The sequence below is a fragment of the Carettochelys insculpta genome, chromosome 26 (assembly GCF_033958435.1).
Source record: "Carettochelys insculpta isolate YL-2023 chromosome 26, ASM3395843v1, whole genome shotgun sequence".
In the NCBI taxonomy this organism is placed as follows: Eukaryota; Metazoa; Chordata; order Testudines; family Carettochelyidae; genus Carettochelys; species Carettochelys insculpta.
The window spans coordinates 8,139,989-8,155,649 of NC_134162.1; the positions used below are offsets into that span (position 1 = coordinate 8,139,989).

Here is a 15,661-nt window from a genome sequence, read left to right on the forward strand (position 1 = left end):
TAGTAGTTCTTGCTGCTCTGGAGTCGTGCAGCCAGACTGCTAAGAAACAGACAAATCAAACGTGAAACATTGGCAAAGAAATCCACATACCCCAATCCAGAAGGGCCTGGGCTTTGGGGCAGTTTTGTGTCTAGCTCTAGATGCAAATTTAGAAATCGTAGGGAGCTTTTTCCAGAACACTGTGGGCTCATATATGTCCAAGGGGCTTCTTATTGTTACCTGAACTATATCTGTTTTAGAAACAGGTGTCACTAAGTGGTGTGATCTTCTCATGGGGATGCAGTTATACCAGTACAAAGATGCATAAGCTGTAAAAACTGTATCAGTATACTAGTATAACTGAACCATGACTACAGGCTCTCTTTGATATTAGCTATGTTGGGTAAACACCCCCACCTCCACCCCACCCCAGAGAGAAGGTTAAATCAGCACAAAACCACTACATAGATCAGGCCTCTTCCCCTTCTGCCATCTCAACATTTGCAACCCCTTTGCTTTGTGACAGTTGCTGCTGGTGTCCTTGTAAATGAGGAAGCCAGGCAGTGTCAGCTGTTGATGTGAGGTTTTTTTAGAGCTTACAAAACTTCTTTCTGAAATGGGATTGTTTACTGATCCAAAAACAAAGCAAGTGGTCCTGTAGCACATTGAAGACTAGCAAAATTATTTATTAGGTGATTGAGCTTTGGTGGGACAGACCCACTTCTTCAGATCTGAAGAAGTGGATGAGCTTTTGTGGGAAAGACCCACTTCTAAGAAGGGGGTCTGTCCCACCAAAGCTCATCACCTTATAAATAATTTTGCTAGTCTTCAAGGTGCTACAGGACCGCTTTCTTATTCTGTATCTTCACAAAACAAACACGGCTACTTCTCTGAGTATTTACCATGCAAGTTACTGATTGTCAAAAACAATCATCCAGGTGACAAACTGGACACAAATTATTTGTTCCTAATTGTGGCTATTGCACTAACTAATCTGAATAGTATTCTGTGGAGCAGGGTAGATTTAACCCTTCTCTGTGTTTCACAGATCATTAGCAGGGGGTAAAGGCAAATTCTCTTTTAAGTGGGGACATTTTCTTTGTCTTCACGTGTTCTTAGAAGTAAACAGAACAGATTATGGGTAGCTCCATGTTTTCTTTTCTAGCTTTAGAAGACTAGTCCATACCTCTCCCTTCAAGCGTGGCTTTTCAAAGCTAATCCTCTGGCTAGTAAGTGCAGGTGACCTGTCGCAAAAACTTGCCTTTCATCTGTACTCCCTTCTGAAGGTTCTTCTGGTCGTGGTGGGAGCCCCAGGCTTGAATCTGGTGTCAAAAGTACCTACTGTTGATCCAGGAAGACTTTTGTAAGAGCAGTGTCATTGTTTCCTGAATTAAAATGGGAGTGGAGTACCATCATCCTGGCTGGCCGTGAATATTCCATGATGACCTGCTTGGAGAGTGACCTCTTGATTTTTTTGTTATAGATGGCCCATAGCTCTAAAGTTCTGCTCCCACAAGGTTCCACAGCTTTGAGAACCAGGATTATGGTTTGGGCTGGTCTCTGAGCCTTTCATAGACTGGAAAAATGGGTCATCTGGGGATTAAGATGGAGATGAGTGGTTTTTCCAGTGTGATCATGCCATTACCACCCCTCTGTCTCTGATTAGCAGGAACAAAGTGCTGGTTTCCCCTCCATGCAACTACACTAGTGCATCTCTGTTCTGGCCAGCAGCTGTTCTAGATCCAGGTGACCACTCCTGCTGTGAGTGGAATGGAAAGCTAATTCCGTGGGTCCCCATCCTCCTGGACAGCTGCCCCACAGAACCAGGTTAAGGCCTTGGGTTTTGCCAGGTACCGCTCACCTTCTGTAAAGTTCTAACCCAGCAAGCTTAGCCCAGCTCTGTGTTGACTTCAGTCATGCAAAAGCAGTCCCTGTGGGCACTGGGCTGGTCAGTAAGGTGACAAGCAACTTGCATTTGCAGCTCAGTCCAGTCAGCAGGGTTAGAAGGAAATTTTCCTTAGTGACAAGTCATCCAGTCACTGCTGGTTTCTGGCCCCTGGCACCAGTCTTCACTTGAACTTTTTCCATCCATGGGCAGAAAAAATGTGTTGATATGCACCAAGGTATGTGTGGATGTGTACCATTAAACACTAGCAGAGCGCCCACTGCCAGCAGCCTGTCAGCTGGGTGGCACCCGAATCTCTCCTGGGTGGCCGCCAAGTGCTCAGTTGATAGGGAACGCTGTCTAGTGCTGAAGCAGGTGCAGCAATGGCTGAGGTGACAACAGGTGGGATAGATGTACCTGGGGTTTGGTCCTGTCTGGCCATCCCTGTGCAGTGTGACTGGATCAGTGACTCTAACCCAGGAGGGAGTTCACTCATAGTGCGTTGGTGGTCTCTTCCCCTCTATCCATCTCAGCCCAGCTGAGCTGGGAGGTTGCACTTCAGCCTCCCAGTCATACCTGTATGCTGCTGGCTGTCCCAGGTTGAAAAATGCTGGCCCCTCAACCACACCAAAACAAAACCAATGCCAGCCTCCTTTTGGGGGGTGAGAAGGGAAATCTGTGCCCTGCCACCAGTATTCCCTCTAATATTTTCTTTCGGTGTGCAGAGTAAATTTTGTCCACTAAGGCGTGATTACATGTGCACCACCAATAGAGAGAGAGTCTGCCAGCTGCAGGCACTCTGCCAATCAGCTGGGCAGTCCCTGAATATTTCCAAGGTGGCTGTCCCAAGCACTAGGCATGCAGGGAACATTGCCCACTGCCTCCCGCCTGGCAGATACCTCTGTAACTTTTCTGCTGTCTTCCTTACGCTCTCTGGCCATCTGGCAGGACTGGCAGAGGGAGGAGAGACGGAGGTTGCCCCTCTGGGCGAGCTGCGTTGCTGTCACGGGGAGGCCCCTGCGTGAGATTGTAAGGCCATGTCATTTTTTCCTGTAACTCTTGTAATTTCGTGCTTCAGAGCACAACAAAGTGAGAGAGTCAGCAGGGAGTGAATTAAATTCCCCCATGAGTGCCTGTTTGGGGTGGGCCGCCTGCATTCCATCCGCGCCTCCTCGCCTCCCTCTGCGCACGTGTGCCTGCGCGTCACAGGCATCCCTGTCACCAAACGGTGGGGGTTTATCCCAGCTCCCCCTGCCCCGGATCAGCCTGGCTCAGTGCCCTTTTGACACACAGGCTAGTGTTGGCACGAGCTGTATTCTTCTTGTTGGAGTAATTCACCAGTTTAATAAACTCGCACCGACTTTAAAGGGTTCCCACAGCCTCATAAACCAGGGGCTGTCCTGCCATCTCCTTGTGAACAAAGCTCCCCTTGTGTGGCTCGTGCAGTTAAAACTGGGTGTCTCAGAGCACACTGCCGCTGCCTACAGCAGCGTGGTCTCTTTTGGGGAGCTGGGCTTCCCAATCACGCTGCTGCAGCATTGCCTTCCTTCTGTCTCTCTTCTCTTGGGTGTGTGCCTTTCCTTCTCTGTCTCCTGCTCAACTGCTAGAGGGCTGCTGTGGAAACTAATTCAGAAAGTTTGGAGAGGGGAAGAATTCTGGGCAGTCTGCATTAGCTAGTGGCTAGCCTGCAGGGCAGGCGGGAGGATGGGAACAGGTAGATGGCACTCACGGATTCTTCTTTGGACTCTGGTGCTGAGCAGGGATCCCTGTAAGTTAAGATTCAGGTGCCTCCCAACTCGTTAGAAGAGCACCCACAGCCGGCAGCATGTTTGTCTATTGGTGGTGCACACACCTTGGTGCACAAAACAAAATGTATCCTACCTTGGAAGAAAAGAAATAGAGGGAGCATTGGTGCTGACCAATGTCTGATCTGGAGAGAGCCACTTCTTCCCTCCTTTCCGCCCCCCTCCCCGATCCCCACCTTTTCTGCAAAATTGTCTCAAACCACTTTGTGCCAAGATCCACTAATTTAGCCTCACAGCTTCCCCTCAAAGTTCAGTGGCACCCCCACTGACAGGGAGGGAAACTGAGGCTTGGGAGAGGGGATTAATGGGTTTGCTGAAGGTTTCACCGTAGGCCTTGCAGAGCTGGGGATAAAACCTGAGTACTCTCACTCCAAACCAAAGTCTGCCTTTCCTCTTAGGACAGTGTGGTGAAGTGAGGTGGTCCTTGGGCAAAAGTGGCTACAGCATAACCTCGCTGTGTGGTAGCAGTGAAGGGAAACAGTCCAAGATGATGGAAGTGATATTAACACTTAAGGCCTATGGGGAGCAGACTGAGGTACAGCCCTACAGATGTCGAGATCTGTTTGTGATACTACAAAGAACCACATGCAGGTTCCCTAGAGCTTGGTGGTATTTCCTGGGTACCTTTGGAGTTCCTCCTGTGGCTGGCATGGAAGTTCTGCTCCTGAAAAGGATGCTGCCAGCTTGAAATCTAGTCAATTTCACAAAAGGAATCGTAAAAAGTAGCTTCAGGTTCTAAACTTTTTTGTTGTCTTCACAATGATATTTTCCCATTTCTTTGTTGAGGTTTGACGTTTCTCTGCCTTTTGCCATATGAAAGACCCATACAAACACCAGAGGAAATTGTCTAAATGGGGGGAGACTGTAATCTGCAGCCTGTACAAACCACAATCAGATGGGAGGAATGGAGAATTTAACATTAATTTTGCAGCTTGTCTGAACACCCGTTATTTTATCATTAAAGGTATAACCCTCCCAGTGAGGGCTGGTGGAGGTTTAAAGATCTCATAAGCAGGTCTACACTAGGCTGAAGAGTTGGTTTTAAGATATGCGATTCCAGCTATGACAATTGTATAGCTGGAATCAACATATCATAGAAACTCTGTTGACCTCCCTTATTCCTCGCGGCCATGAGGAGCTCCAGGGCCAACTGTAGAGCCCTGATTGTTTTTTTGATGTAGCGCATCCCTACTAGGTGCAGTAAATAGAACCCCAGAAGATCAACCCTGAAGGAGACGATCTTCTGGTAAGTATATACTTACCCTTAGTCTGGACTGTCTATTGCCATATGGGAAAGGAAATCTGCTGTACTGGATTCAGGACCATTAGAGCAACTCTTTCCACTCAAGATGTTGCAGCTGTGTATCTCTTGTGTAAGAATCATACCTCTAACGGACATATCACTAGGTAATCCGTGTAATTACGGTTACATAGGTAAACGCTTTCAGAGGTGTCACTTCCAAGTGGGTGGTAATGCATCTTCTGTCCCTGCTACAGGCTAGCAAGAATTGTGGTCATAGTAGTAATAATTGTGATCATAATAGTAATTTGCACTAGCTTTATTTGAGTCCAGGTGCTTGTGCAAAGATCTTCAGGTTTGATCAGCCTTTTTCACCTTCCTTCCCTCCCTCCCTCCAGGTTTTCTCTGCACAAATTAAAAAGTTCATTATCCATATGGGTAGAAACTGCACTGACTTTTCAGGCGCAAATAATCTTTTGACAGTTTTGCACAGACCCATCAGCCCCAGGGTTCCTGGAGAAGGAAGTTTTGTGATCTTGCCTTCACTAAGGGTGTGGGGAAGGCATGTTTGTTGATCTGATTAGTTATCCCAAGTTAAATGGTTAGTGATAGTTTAAACACGTTTACGTTTTCATACAAGCCCCTGGGTGCTTCTTCCTGGTGTGCTTGGGAGTTGCTGCCAGTTTAAAATTCCTCTGCAAAAACTCTCTCTCTTGCCATGGTGCCTTGACAATGGCTCTTGGCCCGTGACTGGAAGTCCCCAGGCACAACAGTAAAACAAATAATAATGACTTAGCAGGTCAACCTAAAGACTCCAGGAGAGGGTGGGGTTTGCCTTGTACAAATACACATGGAAACACACTGCCTTGTCTTCACTAGGATTTTACTTCAGAATAACTATCCAGTTATTTATCCAGACTGACTAATCCACTTTCAATTCACACCCTGCTTTACTGCAAAATAACTTCCCTGTATATGCAAGACCTAAATTAGACCCAGGTTTTAAACAGTAGCTGGCTAATCTTTTCTGATGGTCCATTAGATGGCTGCTAGAGAGGGGTTTGAGTGTTTGTGCATGTTTGGTCAACACAAAAAAAGAAGATTAAACACAGATTGAACCTCTAATCTGGCACCCTCGGGACCTGGCTGGACACAAGAATTTGCTGGACTATAGGAAGTCAATATTGTATAGCACATTACCAACACTTCCACTGTTTACTCTTAAATGACATGTAGGGGTAAATTACAGCTACAGAACAGCACAGAACACTGAGAGCCAGGGCTGGTGGCTGGAAACAAACTTTATGGGGCTGTGGGAAACTTGCCACACCTATGATTAAGTGGTCATCTGGCTTACTAAAATTGTGCTGGATTACGGACTTTGGGCGAGAGCGTTCCAGATTAGAGAGGTTTAACCTGTAGATAATTATGCAGAGTGTATGTGTATGAATATATAATTATACTGTACATATGTGATGGTCAACTAGGTCATGTGTAATGTACACACAACAACACAGATTACATTGAAATGGCATGTTCATTAATATAGCAATACTATGCTATACAAATTACATTTGTGACTGTATTATGTGCCCTACCCCTACTCACATGCATTTGTCTATATAATTACTCTGGGTGTATGCAAGTGAGTGTGCTAACTTCTCTATGCTTATATGTAAATTTGGCTGCCCCTCCAAACAGTGCATACGGTACAGTATATAACGTAGACATGCCTGACGGAAAGTAACTTTGTTCTTTATAGCTGGAAATGTGGAAAATTAACAAGCGGCTCTTTCTTTGGGACACACCCTGCAAGTGCCTCCGCAGCCTCGGAGCGCAGGGCCGCCTTTGGAAGCTAGAGCCTTGATTTACGGCTGTGGCGCTGACAGCTCCCTGGAACCCACATGCTGTTTGCAGCAGCGCCAAGCTGGGCTATGACCCTCCGACCTCTCCCCCTCTGCTCCCCCCTCCTGTCTCTGCGCTGTAATAAAAACCTGTCTTGCAGGCAGGACTACAATGACTTTGTTGTTCAGAAAGGTGCCCTCCAAAAAAAAAATCTTTAAAAGTAAAAATAAGGAACTAGGAGGAAGTGGACCTGGGAGCAGCCGCCCTGAGTAGCACAGGATTGTTTGTGTTAGAAGTTATTCCCTTCTCTTTGCCTGCTCTCAGCTCTTGAATGAAACCACTCTGTCTTGTGCTTCTCTCTCTCTCTCTCTGTCTTGTGCCACCTTCTCAGTTTCTTTCTCACACTTGCAATCTTTCAGCGCTTCTTGTGAGCCCATTGGCTCTTCTGTGTGTTTTTGCACATGTGCTTTCTCTCATGTGCTCCTCGTGCTCAGGCTCGCTGCTGTCCTCTCCTTTGTGCCCCAGTGTGCTCGTTTGATGGGGTTGCACTTGTTCTCCTCCTTGCATTCTCAAGCCTGACTGGCAAGCTCCCCAACTCAGGCTTTTCTTTAATGCCAGCGAAGTGTTTCATTTTTTAGTGAATGCAAGTGACTTAGTGAATATTATTGAAAACAAATCAGCGAAGGCTCAGGAAAGTAATAACTGTTTTCCAGGCAGACACCTATAAAATAAACAGATTCATGTGGGATCGCAAGAAAGCACCACTCAGCTCCTCTCCCACATGGCTGAAAATTGTCTGCAGGTTGTCCACATTCTTTCACCAGTTGTTCATTTGGGGTGAAATCCTGCTCTTTATGTGATCTTCTCCTCTGGCAGTTACCTGCCTCCACCCCACACCCCTACGAATGTTACCACCCCCATGTGAGGTAGACAAACATTGGCATCCCCATTGTAGAGATGGGCAGCTGAGTCACAGCCAGGCAGTGACTTGCCCGGGGTTGTGCAGGAAGAATCCATTATAGCCAAGACTAGAACCTGCCTCTCCTGAGTCCAAGCCCGGTATCCTGAGGCCACCTTCTTCCTAACGCAAGCAGACCAGGCTAGTTCTAGCAAATGAGCTGCTTTCTTTGGGCGCCTTTCCTCACGTTATCCCACTATCTCTCTCACAGTTGCTCTTCAGGTACATCTACGCTGCAGTTAACACCCCGCCCCGGAGAGCCAGCTGATTCAGGTTTTGGTCAAAGGCTGTATGGTTGCAGGGGCCTCGTTCAGACTCAGGGTGGGGTGGAGGCCAGCTTGGCTGGGACGATCTCAGAGCTCAGTCTGATCAACTACACCTCAATCAAATAGCCCCCTAGTGAGAGCCTTGCGTATCTGAGTCAGCTAGCATGGGCCAGCCGCTGGTGCAGCATAGCTAGGCCCTGAGGGTGTCACTAAACAGCTTTGTCCTGGTGGGCCTGTCTCCATTTGGATGGTGTCTAGATAGTGAGTGCACATGCAGGTAGATGCGGCACCAGGAGAGGGAGCCGAGCGTGAAACGAACTTAACTGCCACCAGCACCCTATTATCATTTGGTTTTGTGTTTTTTCAGGCTCTCCAGGTGGCAAGACAGTTCCTTCTGCAGCAGGCCACGGGTCTGACCTCTCCAAGCAGCAATGAGAACAAGCAGCCTGCAGTCCAGGTGAGGCAGAGAAGCACCTTCAGGCAAACCCTTGGGGGACCTGGACTAGTAGCTGAAAGAGAACTCCTCCCCAGGGTTGGGGACAGCTCTGTTTCTGTGCTGGGGGTGGGCATCCCAAGACTGCCTCGGTCATGGGCTTGCAGTGGGATTGCACTCCTGGAAGAGGTGCTGTTGGGAGGCTCGTCCCTTCCCCGACACGCCCGCATGCTTTCACACTGCCGGCCCTAGTTTCTAGGGCTGGAAAACACCCGAAAGATCCCATCTCAGCAATCACTTGATAAGAAGTAGGGCATCTTCATGTCATCTTCTTAGTAGTGAGTGTGTTCATGGCTGACCAGTCTGATTCTGGCCCCGCAGGCCACATCCCAGAAGGAGCAGGGGTTGGTAGCTGTTGGAGGGGCTCAGGGCAGTTTTTGCCACTCCTTTCTCTTTCTCTGCCTCTCCTCATCTCTGCTGCTGCAGGACCTCTCAAATTGTGCCACCTCCTCACAGATTACTGCTGTCCAATGGGGACAGTCCTGGGCAAGGTTCTCCCAGGTGTCCACACTTTTGGCACATCCTTATGTTGCTTCCTCTGGCCCCCAGTGCTACTCCAGCCTTCCTTTTCGACAGCTTTTTGGAGTCTGTCCATGTCCTTGGGCTTCACTGTAAGAGAAGGTGATGGGGGATGCAGTTTAAATGCCAGGAGTTCCCTGGCTGGGGCTGCTGGTGCCAGACAATGGGTGCATAGGGCGGAGGATTAGGACAGCTATTCCAAATCCAGCTTGTGGCTTCTTTATTTCACTCAAGGAAGCATTCTCCTGTGGATGCTGTGACCAAGGTCAGGTTCTGGTGGTGGGAGGCTGTTTTTCAGTGGGTGTGTGTTAATTAGCTGTGTAGGGGGTATGGGCATGTGATTGGAGAGGGGTGTGGGAGTGTCATATTAGTGCCTGTGGGAGATCTGGGATTGTGGGGCAGTGTGTGTGAGAGCAACAGTGATACACATATATATCCTGGGGCCATAGGGAAGGGTATCTATCATGAAGAGGCTTATGCCATGGCATATGTGGGGGGCTTGGTGAGGGAGGGGCAGGAACAGTTTTTATTTTATCATCTAACCTGGAATGAAGGGCCAGGGGATGGGAGGTTGTTGCCAAGTTAAAGAATCAGATGGGGGTTATTGACCCAAATGTTACACCTCTGCAGATCTGGCTTTAAAAGGTGGCCTAGGTCATGAGTGAAGTTGCGTTTGGTGGACTCCTATAAGGCTCCATTTGCCTGCATCTTAGGCAGCTGGCCTGGATCTGGGATCCCAAGCGGAGGAGGAAGGTGTTATGGGTCAGGAATGAGGGATGTCGGCACATCTGCGGAGCGAGAGATCAGCAGCTACTGTTGGTCTCCCTGGCTCAGGCCAGGCCTGTTCATTCCTCATTTTCATAAGCGCTCAATTGACTCACCAGTTAAACACAAGGGCATGTGCTGGGACTCACCCCTCTCTGCACAGGTGGGTCCTGTTGCTCTGTAGCTGTCTGGGCACAGCCTGGATGGCAGCCAAGGCAGAGATGGAAGCAGAGACTCCTGCATGAGGTTCGACCCTATTGAAGGACAGGGTACATTTGGTTTGTACTGCCAGTGGGAGGGTCCAGCAGGCATATGTGCTGGGCAGGGAGAAGGAGGGGAGATTCTAGGGCAGCTAGTGCTCTGGGTGCTGTGAGGGAAGGGTGAAGCACTGGCCCCTCCCAGGAGGTATAGCTGCCAGGGGCAGGGTGCTGTCTGCTAGAGGCAGCTTGCTGGGATCACAGGCAATGCTAGGGGGAAGTACTGGCAGTATGGTTTAAGCTGGGACCTGCAGCTAGATCCCTGCAAATCCTTGAATATCCGCTTTATACCCTCAAGTATCCACATCCACGGATATCCCTGCGGGTCTCCATGGCTCACTTTTGGGGATGCAGACACAAATTTTGTGTCTGTGCAGGGCTCCACCTGCAGAACTGAAAGCATAACTCATGAGGTGGTAGCAGTAGTAGGTCTTTATCCTCTAACATAGGCCAGCCACTGGAGGGAGACAAATACGAGGGTGGTTTACACTGGCATCGACAGGGCACTACTGGGGGGAGGAGGAGTGGGGTGAAGAGAGGCAAGGCTCAAATGGATGCGAAGTGATAACTTAAATCGCTGCACAGGCAGGCTCTCCCTTCGGGCTAATGAAACACATCAGTGAACAACAGGACACCTTATTAGGTCCGCGTGGGTTTCATTAACAAAGGAAAGTAATTTGTACAAGTTTTCTGGAGAGGGAGGTCCTGGCTGGAGCTGGCAGGACCAGTGTGAAGAACACTGGAGGTGGGAGGCGGACAGGGAGCAGGAGGGAAGGGACGGTGGGTTTCTGCTCCCCCAGCCATAGAGATGGGTGGGGCAGTTTTATCACCGTTTGTTCTCCTCTGGCCGTCTGACGATCAGTTACGTTCACAGCCCCCCACTCCCACCTCGCGTATTGTTCTTTCCTTCCTCTCCCTGTTTTGTCACAATCTGTACAATTGCCTCCCATCTCTCTCTGTCAGGGCTGCCTCATTCTCTCCTTCCCTTGGCTGATCGCTGAGGCTGGAGCAAGAGAGCGTGTCTCTGAGTAGCCACGCCCAGGGTCTCCCCTCTCTCCTCTCTGGGCAAACGGAAGACAACACACGGTACCCATGGAGGGGGTTTGCCCCCACCTCATGCTTCCGCTCACGCAGATCTCTGTGTGGGGCCTGGTGAAAGCTGCTAAAACTGAGGGGTAAAGCTGCCATTGGGTAGGGCTAGTGTATCGGCAGGAGTAGTGGAAGTCCCGTTGTGTGAAAGCTTCTGCATTTTTAGCTGGGACAAAGCACTAGGGGAGGGAATCCCTCCTTCCCTGGGACAGCATCCTGGGCTGGATGACCTAAATCTTTCCCATCTCTGCTGCCAGCTTGAAACCCTCCAGAAAACCTCCATCCCTGAGTAGTCAGGGAGGGCGTCCAGAGCCACTTGGAAACATGTCCCACAGGTCTCAGAGGCGCAGACCCCCTGCTGGGCTAGTGGACCTGCTGCCGTCTGTCTTTAATAGCTTCGAAAGTGAAGAGGGAACGGATGGGGGAAATCACACAGCTGCTGTATTAGCAGCAATAATTAGTCAGGGCTTCTCTCGCACAAGTGGGCAGCTTTTTCCAATCGTGTTTTCAGGAAGGAAATGCAGTCATTGGATGGAAAATATCTCAAAAGAACAAAGACAGTAAGAGTGAAGTCAGATTCCGGTTACGTCTCTCTCTCTCTCTCTGTGTGTCCCCCCCCATTTCTCTCTTTCACATTCTGTTTTCCCTCCTGTTTCTTCTCCCACGGTGTGTGTCTTTCATTCTGTCACCGCCTGTTTATCTTCCCTTTCACCCGCAGTCCTTCGTGGTCTGCTTTCTCTCTTGTGGTCTCTTCTTCTGTCTCACCCCTCCCTTCTGCCGCTGTCTGTCCATCCCTCTGGCTGCCTTGTTCAGAGTCCGGCTCTCGCCCTCCCCTCCTCCCGCCTTTGTGTGTTGCAAGAGAACTTTGTGAAAGTTAGGTTATGAGTCAGGAATAGCTCCTCCGTCAACAGCCACTCTCCCTGCCCCCTCCTTCCCGGCTGGAGGGAGGATCTGAAGGAGGGGAGATAGAGGATTAAGCAGACTCCTTTGAAAGGAAGTTTATCTAAGAGGGGAATGGTGTGGATGAGATTGACCAGGAGGGTTTCTTCAGACAGGAGTGGTGGGGGAGGGAGGCTGGTGTATGGTGAGAAGGTGGGAGCAGGGCTTTTCCACCAAGCGTGGAATGGCTGGGGAGACTCCTAGCTCAGCTCACTAAGGAATCAGAGGCCAGCTGGGAGAGGGGAGGGCGCAGGAAGGGTGGATTTTCATGAGTGAGCTGCCTAAGCTCCCATCACTCCCATTGACTTCAGTGGGTGATGCAGGTGATCAGCACCTGTTCAGGATTAGGCCCCTGAAGGGACGGATTCTGCAACCCTGGTGTTTTCTCACTGGCGTGGCAGGAGTTAGGTGTGTGGGCTGGCTCTAGGGTTCCCTCTAAGCTGAGCACTTGGGCAGCTGCCCAGGAGAAATTCAGGGGCTGCTCAGCTGGTTAGCAGAGCACCCACAGACAACAGCCCGAGTTTCTGTTGGTGATGCACAGTTGAGCATGCCTTGGTGGACATAATAAAATCTATTCTGCCCAGAGATGGTAAAAATTAGAGGGAACCCTGCTCTGCTCTCCCAGTTAATTCCTTTTTCTCTGGCTAGAGGCCTGATCCTTTCACATCAATGGGCACAGGAAGCTGAGGATTCTCAGACCTGCTGAGCACCTCCCTGCAGATGCTGAAGTGGGCCATAGAGACTGGTCCCGCCTGCGCCCCTAGTGCAGCGGAAGTGGTGAGCAGGGCTCTGCAAGCCTGCCTTTCCTTTTTGTGCAGGGACATCTGGCTACGGAGCCATCCCCCCCATGTCAGCTCCCCTCTTGGCTGTGATGTGCAGCACCGTTTAATACGGTACTGAAGGGAACAGGCTCTGGGGGTTCAGTACACACCTGACCTAGTTAAATCCAGATGATAATCCCCACTTTTTCAGCAGCATTTCCCTTGGAGATTTTTGGAGTTTGCTCAAAAAGGAAAATGAAGGGACATAGTCTTCCAGTCAGGCTGAAACATGTCCTCAGAGCTGCTGTTGGCCTTTGAGGCCTTCTCTTTAAGCACATTGTTGACTTCAGTGGCAATAGATGATGCTGGAGGAATCAGTTCAAGAAGTGCTGGTAAAACACCAGATGTACGGTGCCCTGCAGCCTTGCAGGGGGTGTGATGTCGCAGGGCTGGAGAGACTGGAGGAGATGGGGACTGGATGTGTGTTCCCATCCCACCAAGTCTCAAGCTGTCGATCAGGAAAGGAGCTGAGAAGCTGCCCTTCTGTCTGACGTGAATGGGGGTCTCAGGCTGGATCTGAGAGCTCCAGAGACAAGTTGCTCTCCTTTTCTCTCCCTCTTGCACCTAACTTTTCCACTGAACTGCTACAGCTGCGAAGAAGCTGGGGATGAGCCACTGCTCTTTGGGGTAAGTCACTGGTTTGGATCCAGCCCTGTCCCCAGATGGATGAAATGTAGTATTTGATGGCCATTCACTGGCTCAGTGTGGGATGGGATGGGGAGAGGCTCAGTCTGAATCCCAGTAGGTGTGACTCTGGATCAATGGTCCTTAACACTTGCAGCCCAATCAGCACAAGCTACAGCCCCCGGGACACCCTCCAGGCCATACAGGTAGTGCTGCTGTGGCCCATGTAACACAGTAGAGAGCTACGTATGTGGCCCACAGTGGTAAATAGGCTGAGAGCTGCTGCTTTGGAGGTCGGAAGTCAACATCTGTGACTTCTTTTTAAAAGTGTGTTTGCTGCTGGTGACTTATCGGAATGCTGGGCCTGGAGCCTGAAATTTCTGTTGGACCTTCAGGGCAGGTGTAAGAGAGACCTTGACAGCTGCCCCACTAGCGTATCTTGGATGGGCCACCCTCTAGGGGTAAGAGAAGCACTAAGATCCCTAGTCCTCCTTGCTCTTTGGCCTGCCCCACAAGTGGACAGCACCTTATGACATGGACATCTGGCCTGAGGCTGGCCAAACTCATTGCCCATTTGCTGCCAAACAGCCATTTGGCAGGAACTCTTTTGGGTCCTTGTCAGCCTTGGCCATTTGGGACCCAAGGCCCAGATGTGTCAAGCTGTGTAGCCTATTTCCAGTCCCTACTGGAGACTAGGCAGTTGGGATCCCTCTATGCCACTGCTAATTTTATTCCATCTATGAGTGCAATAAATGTTACATTCACCAGGGCATATGGGGATGTGCACCACCCATAGAAACACATGCTGCTGGCTGTGCGTGCTTTGCTAGTCAGCTGGGCAGCTCCTGAACCTCTCCTGGGTGGCCGCCCAAGTGCTCCGGTACAGGGAACACTACCACTGCCCCATGATGCATCTGCTCCGTGGATGAATATAGAGCCTGAGCCCATGGGCAAGAAGGTTGTACATTGACTCAGAAACTGCCCTCCCCCTTCCTGTCAGCCTAGAAGCCCGTGCATGGATGAGCAGGTGGCCAGCCAGTAGATAACATCCCATCCTGCTCTCTGCCTGCGCGGAGGACTCCTGTCCCCTGTGGCTGCGGGGTGGTGTCTCTCGGGCAAGAAATGTGTCCGTCAGAGGAGAGGGAAGAAGGGCACCAAGGAAGGAGCAGAGAGTTTGGCGCAAACGGCAGGAAATTGCTTTTCTTTTGTCTGCTGCAGCAGGGAGGGCGCTGGAGCGGAAAAGTGTATTTTGTTGATTTGAAACTTGAGTGAAATGGGTAATGAAGACAGATCAATACTGGCCCCTCCGCGTTCCCTCTCGAGGAAAAATAAAGCAGCCGCTTTGACCGCTGCTGGTACAGGGCTGAGGTTTCCCACTCAAACTTTCAGTGCCCTGTTCTGCTTCCCGTTCTCCAGTATCCTCATCCCTTGGGCTGGCTGGCCTCTGATCAATAGTGATCGCTCACCGGTGGCTCAATCTGGACCTTGCAGGCTACCAGAATAACACCAGATAGGGGACCCAGGTGCTCCAAGGACAGCACCAGTGTTTGGATAGCAGGCGTCCAAGAAGTCACTGCAGTGCTGTAAGACTTTGTTGGTCTAATGAGCTGGACGAGGGGGGCCAAAGGGTAGGGAGTGGAGTGCCCCACTCAAGGGTCTGTCTCAGAGGGATGATTTTGGGTTTTGATCCATTTTGTCAGCCATGTCCACTCCCAAGGCGGTGGCTGGCTGGGATGTGGTGTGATGCCTTCTCTGCCTGGGGTGTCGCGTGCATGTAAGGAGCAGTGTTCCCTGTAAGCTGAGTACTTGGGTTCAGGAGAGATTCTGGTGTCATCTGTCTGATTAGCAGAGCACCCACAGCTGGCAGCATGTTTCTATGGGTGGTGCACATCTGCACATGCCTCGGTGCACAAAAATTTGTTCCACCCAGGGATGGAAAAAATGAGGGGAAGCCCTGGTAAGGAGCCAGATTTTTAAAACGATCATCAGCCCTGGGGAGTGTTCAAACGAGGCACGGTCTCCCCGTGCAGGGTTACATGAGCCATCTTGCTTTTAACTCATGCTGACTTTCAGTCCAATTAGGTGCTATTAGTTTCTACCTCCTGGTGTGCACAGCACTGTCAAGGTAGCCAGCAGGTCAGCTCTTACAGCATATTGAGAGCTTTTACATGGGATT

At 50.1% G+C, this 15,661-nt stretch overlaps 1 protein-coding gene across 10 annotated transcripts in view; it reads left to right on the forward strand.

Moving 5' to 3' along the window:
* The window catches only part of FOXP4 (forkhead box P4), a 153,254-nt gene that overhangs the window by 62,630 nt on the left and 74,963 nt on the right, over positions 1-15,661 (forward strand). For all 10 annotated transcript variants that reach the window (XM_074977748.1, XM_074977747.1, XM_074977755.1 and 7 more), the window contains one exon: positions 8,346-8,435. In XM_074977748.1, the coding sequence (XP_074833849.1) occupies positions 8,346-8,435 (90 nt within the window). The remainder of the gene's footprint in view (positions 1-8,345; positions 8,436-15,661) is intronic.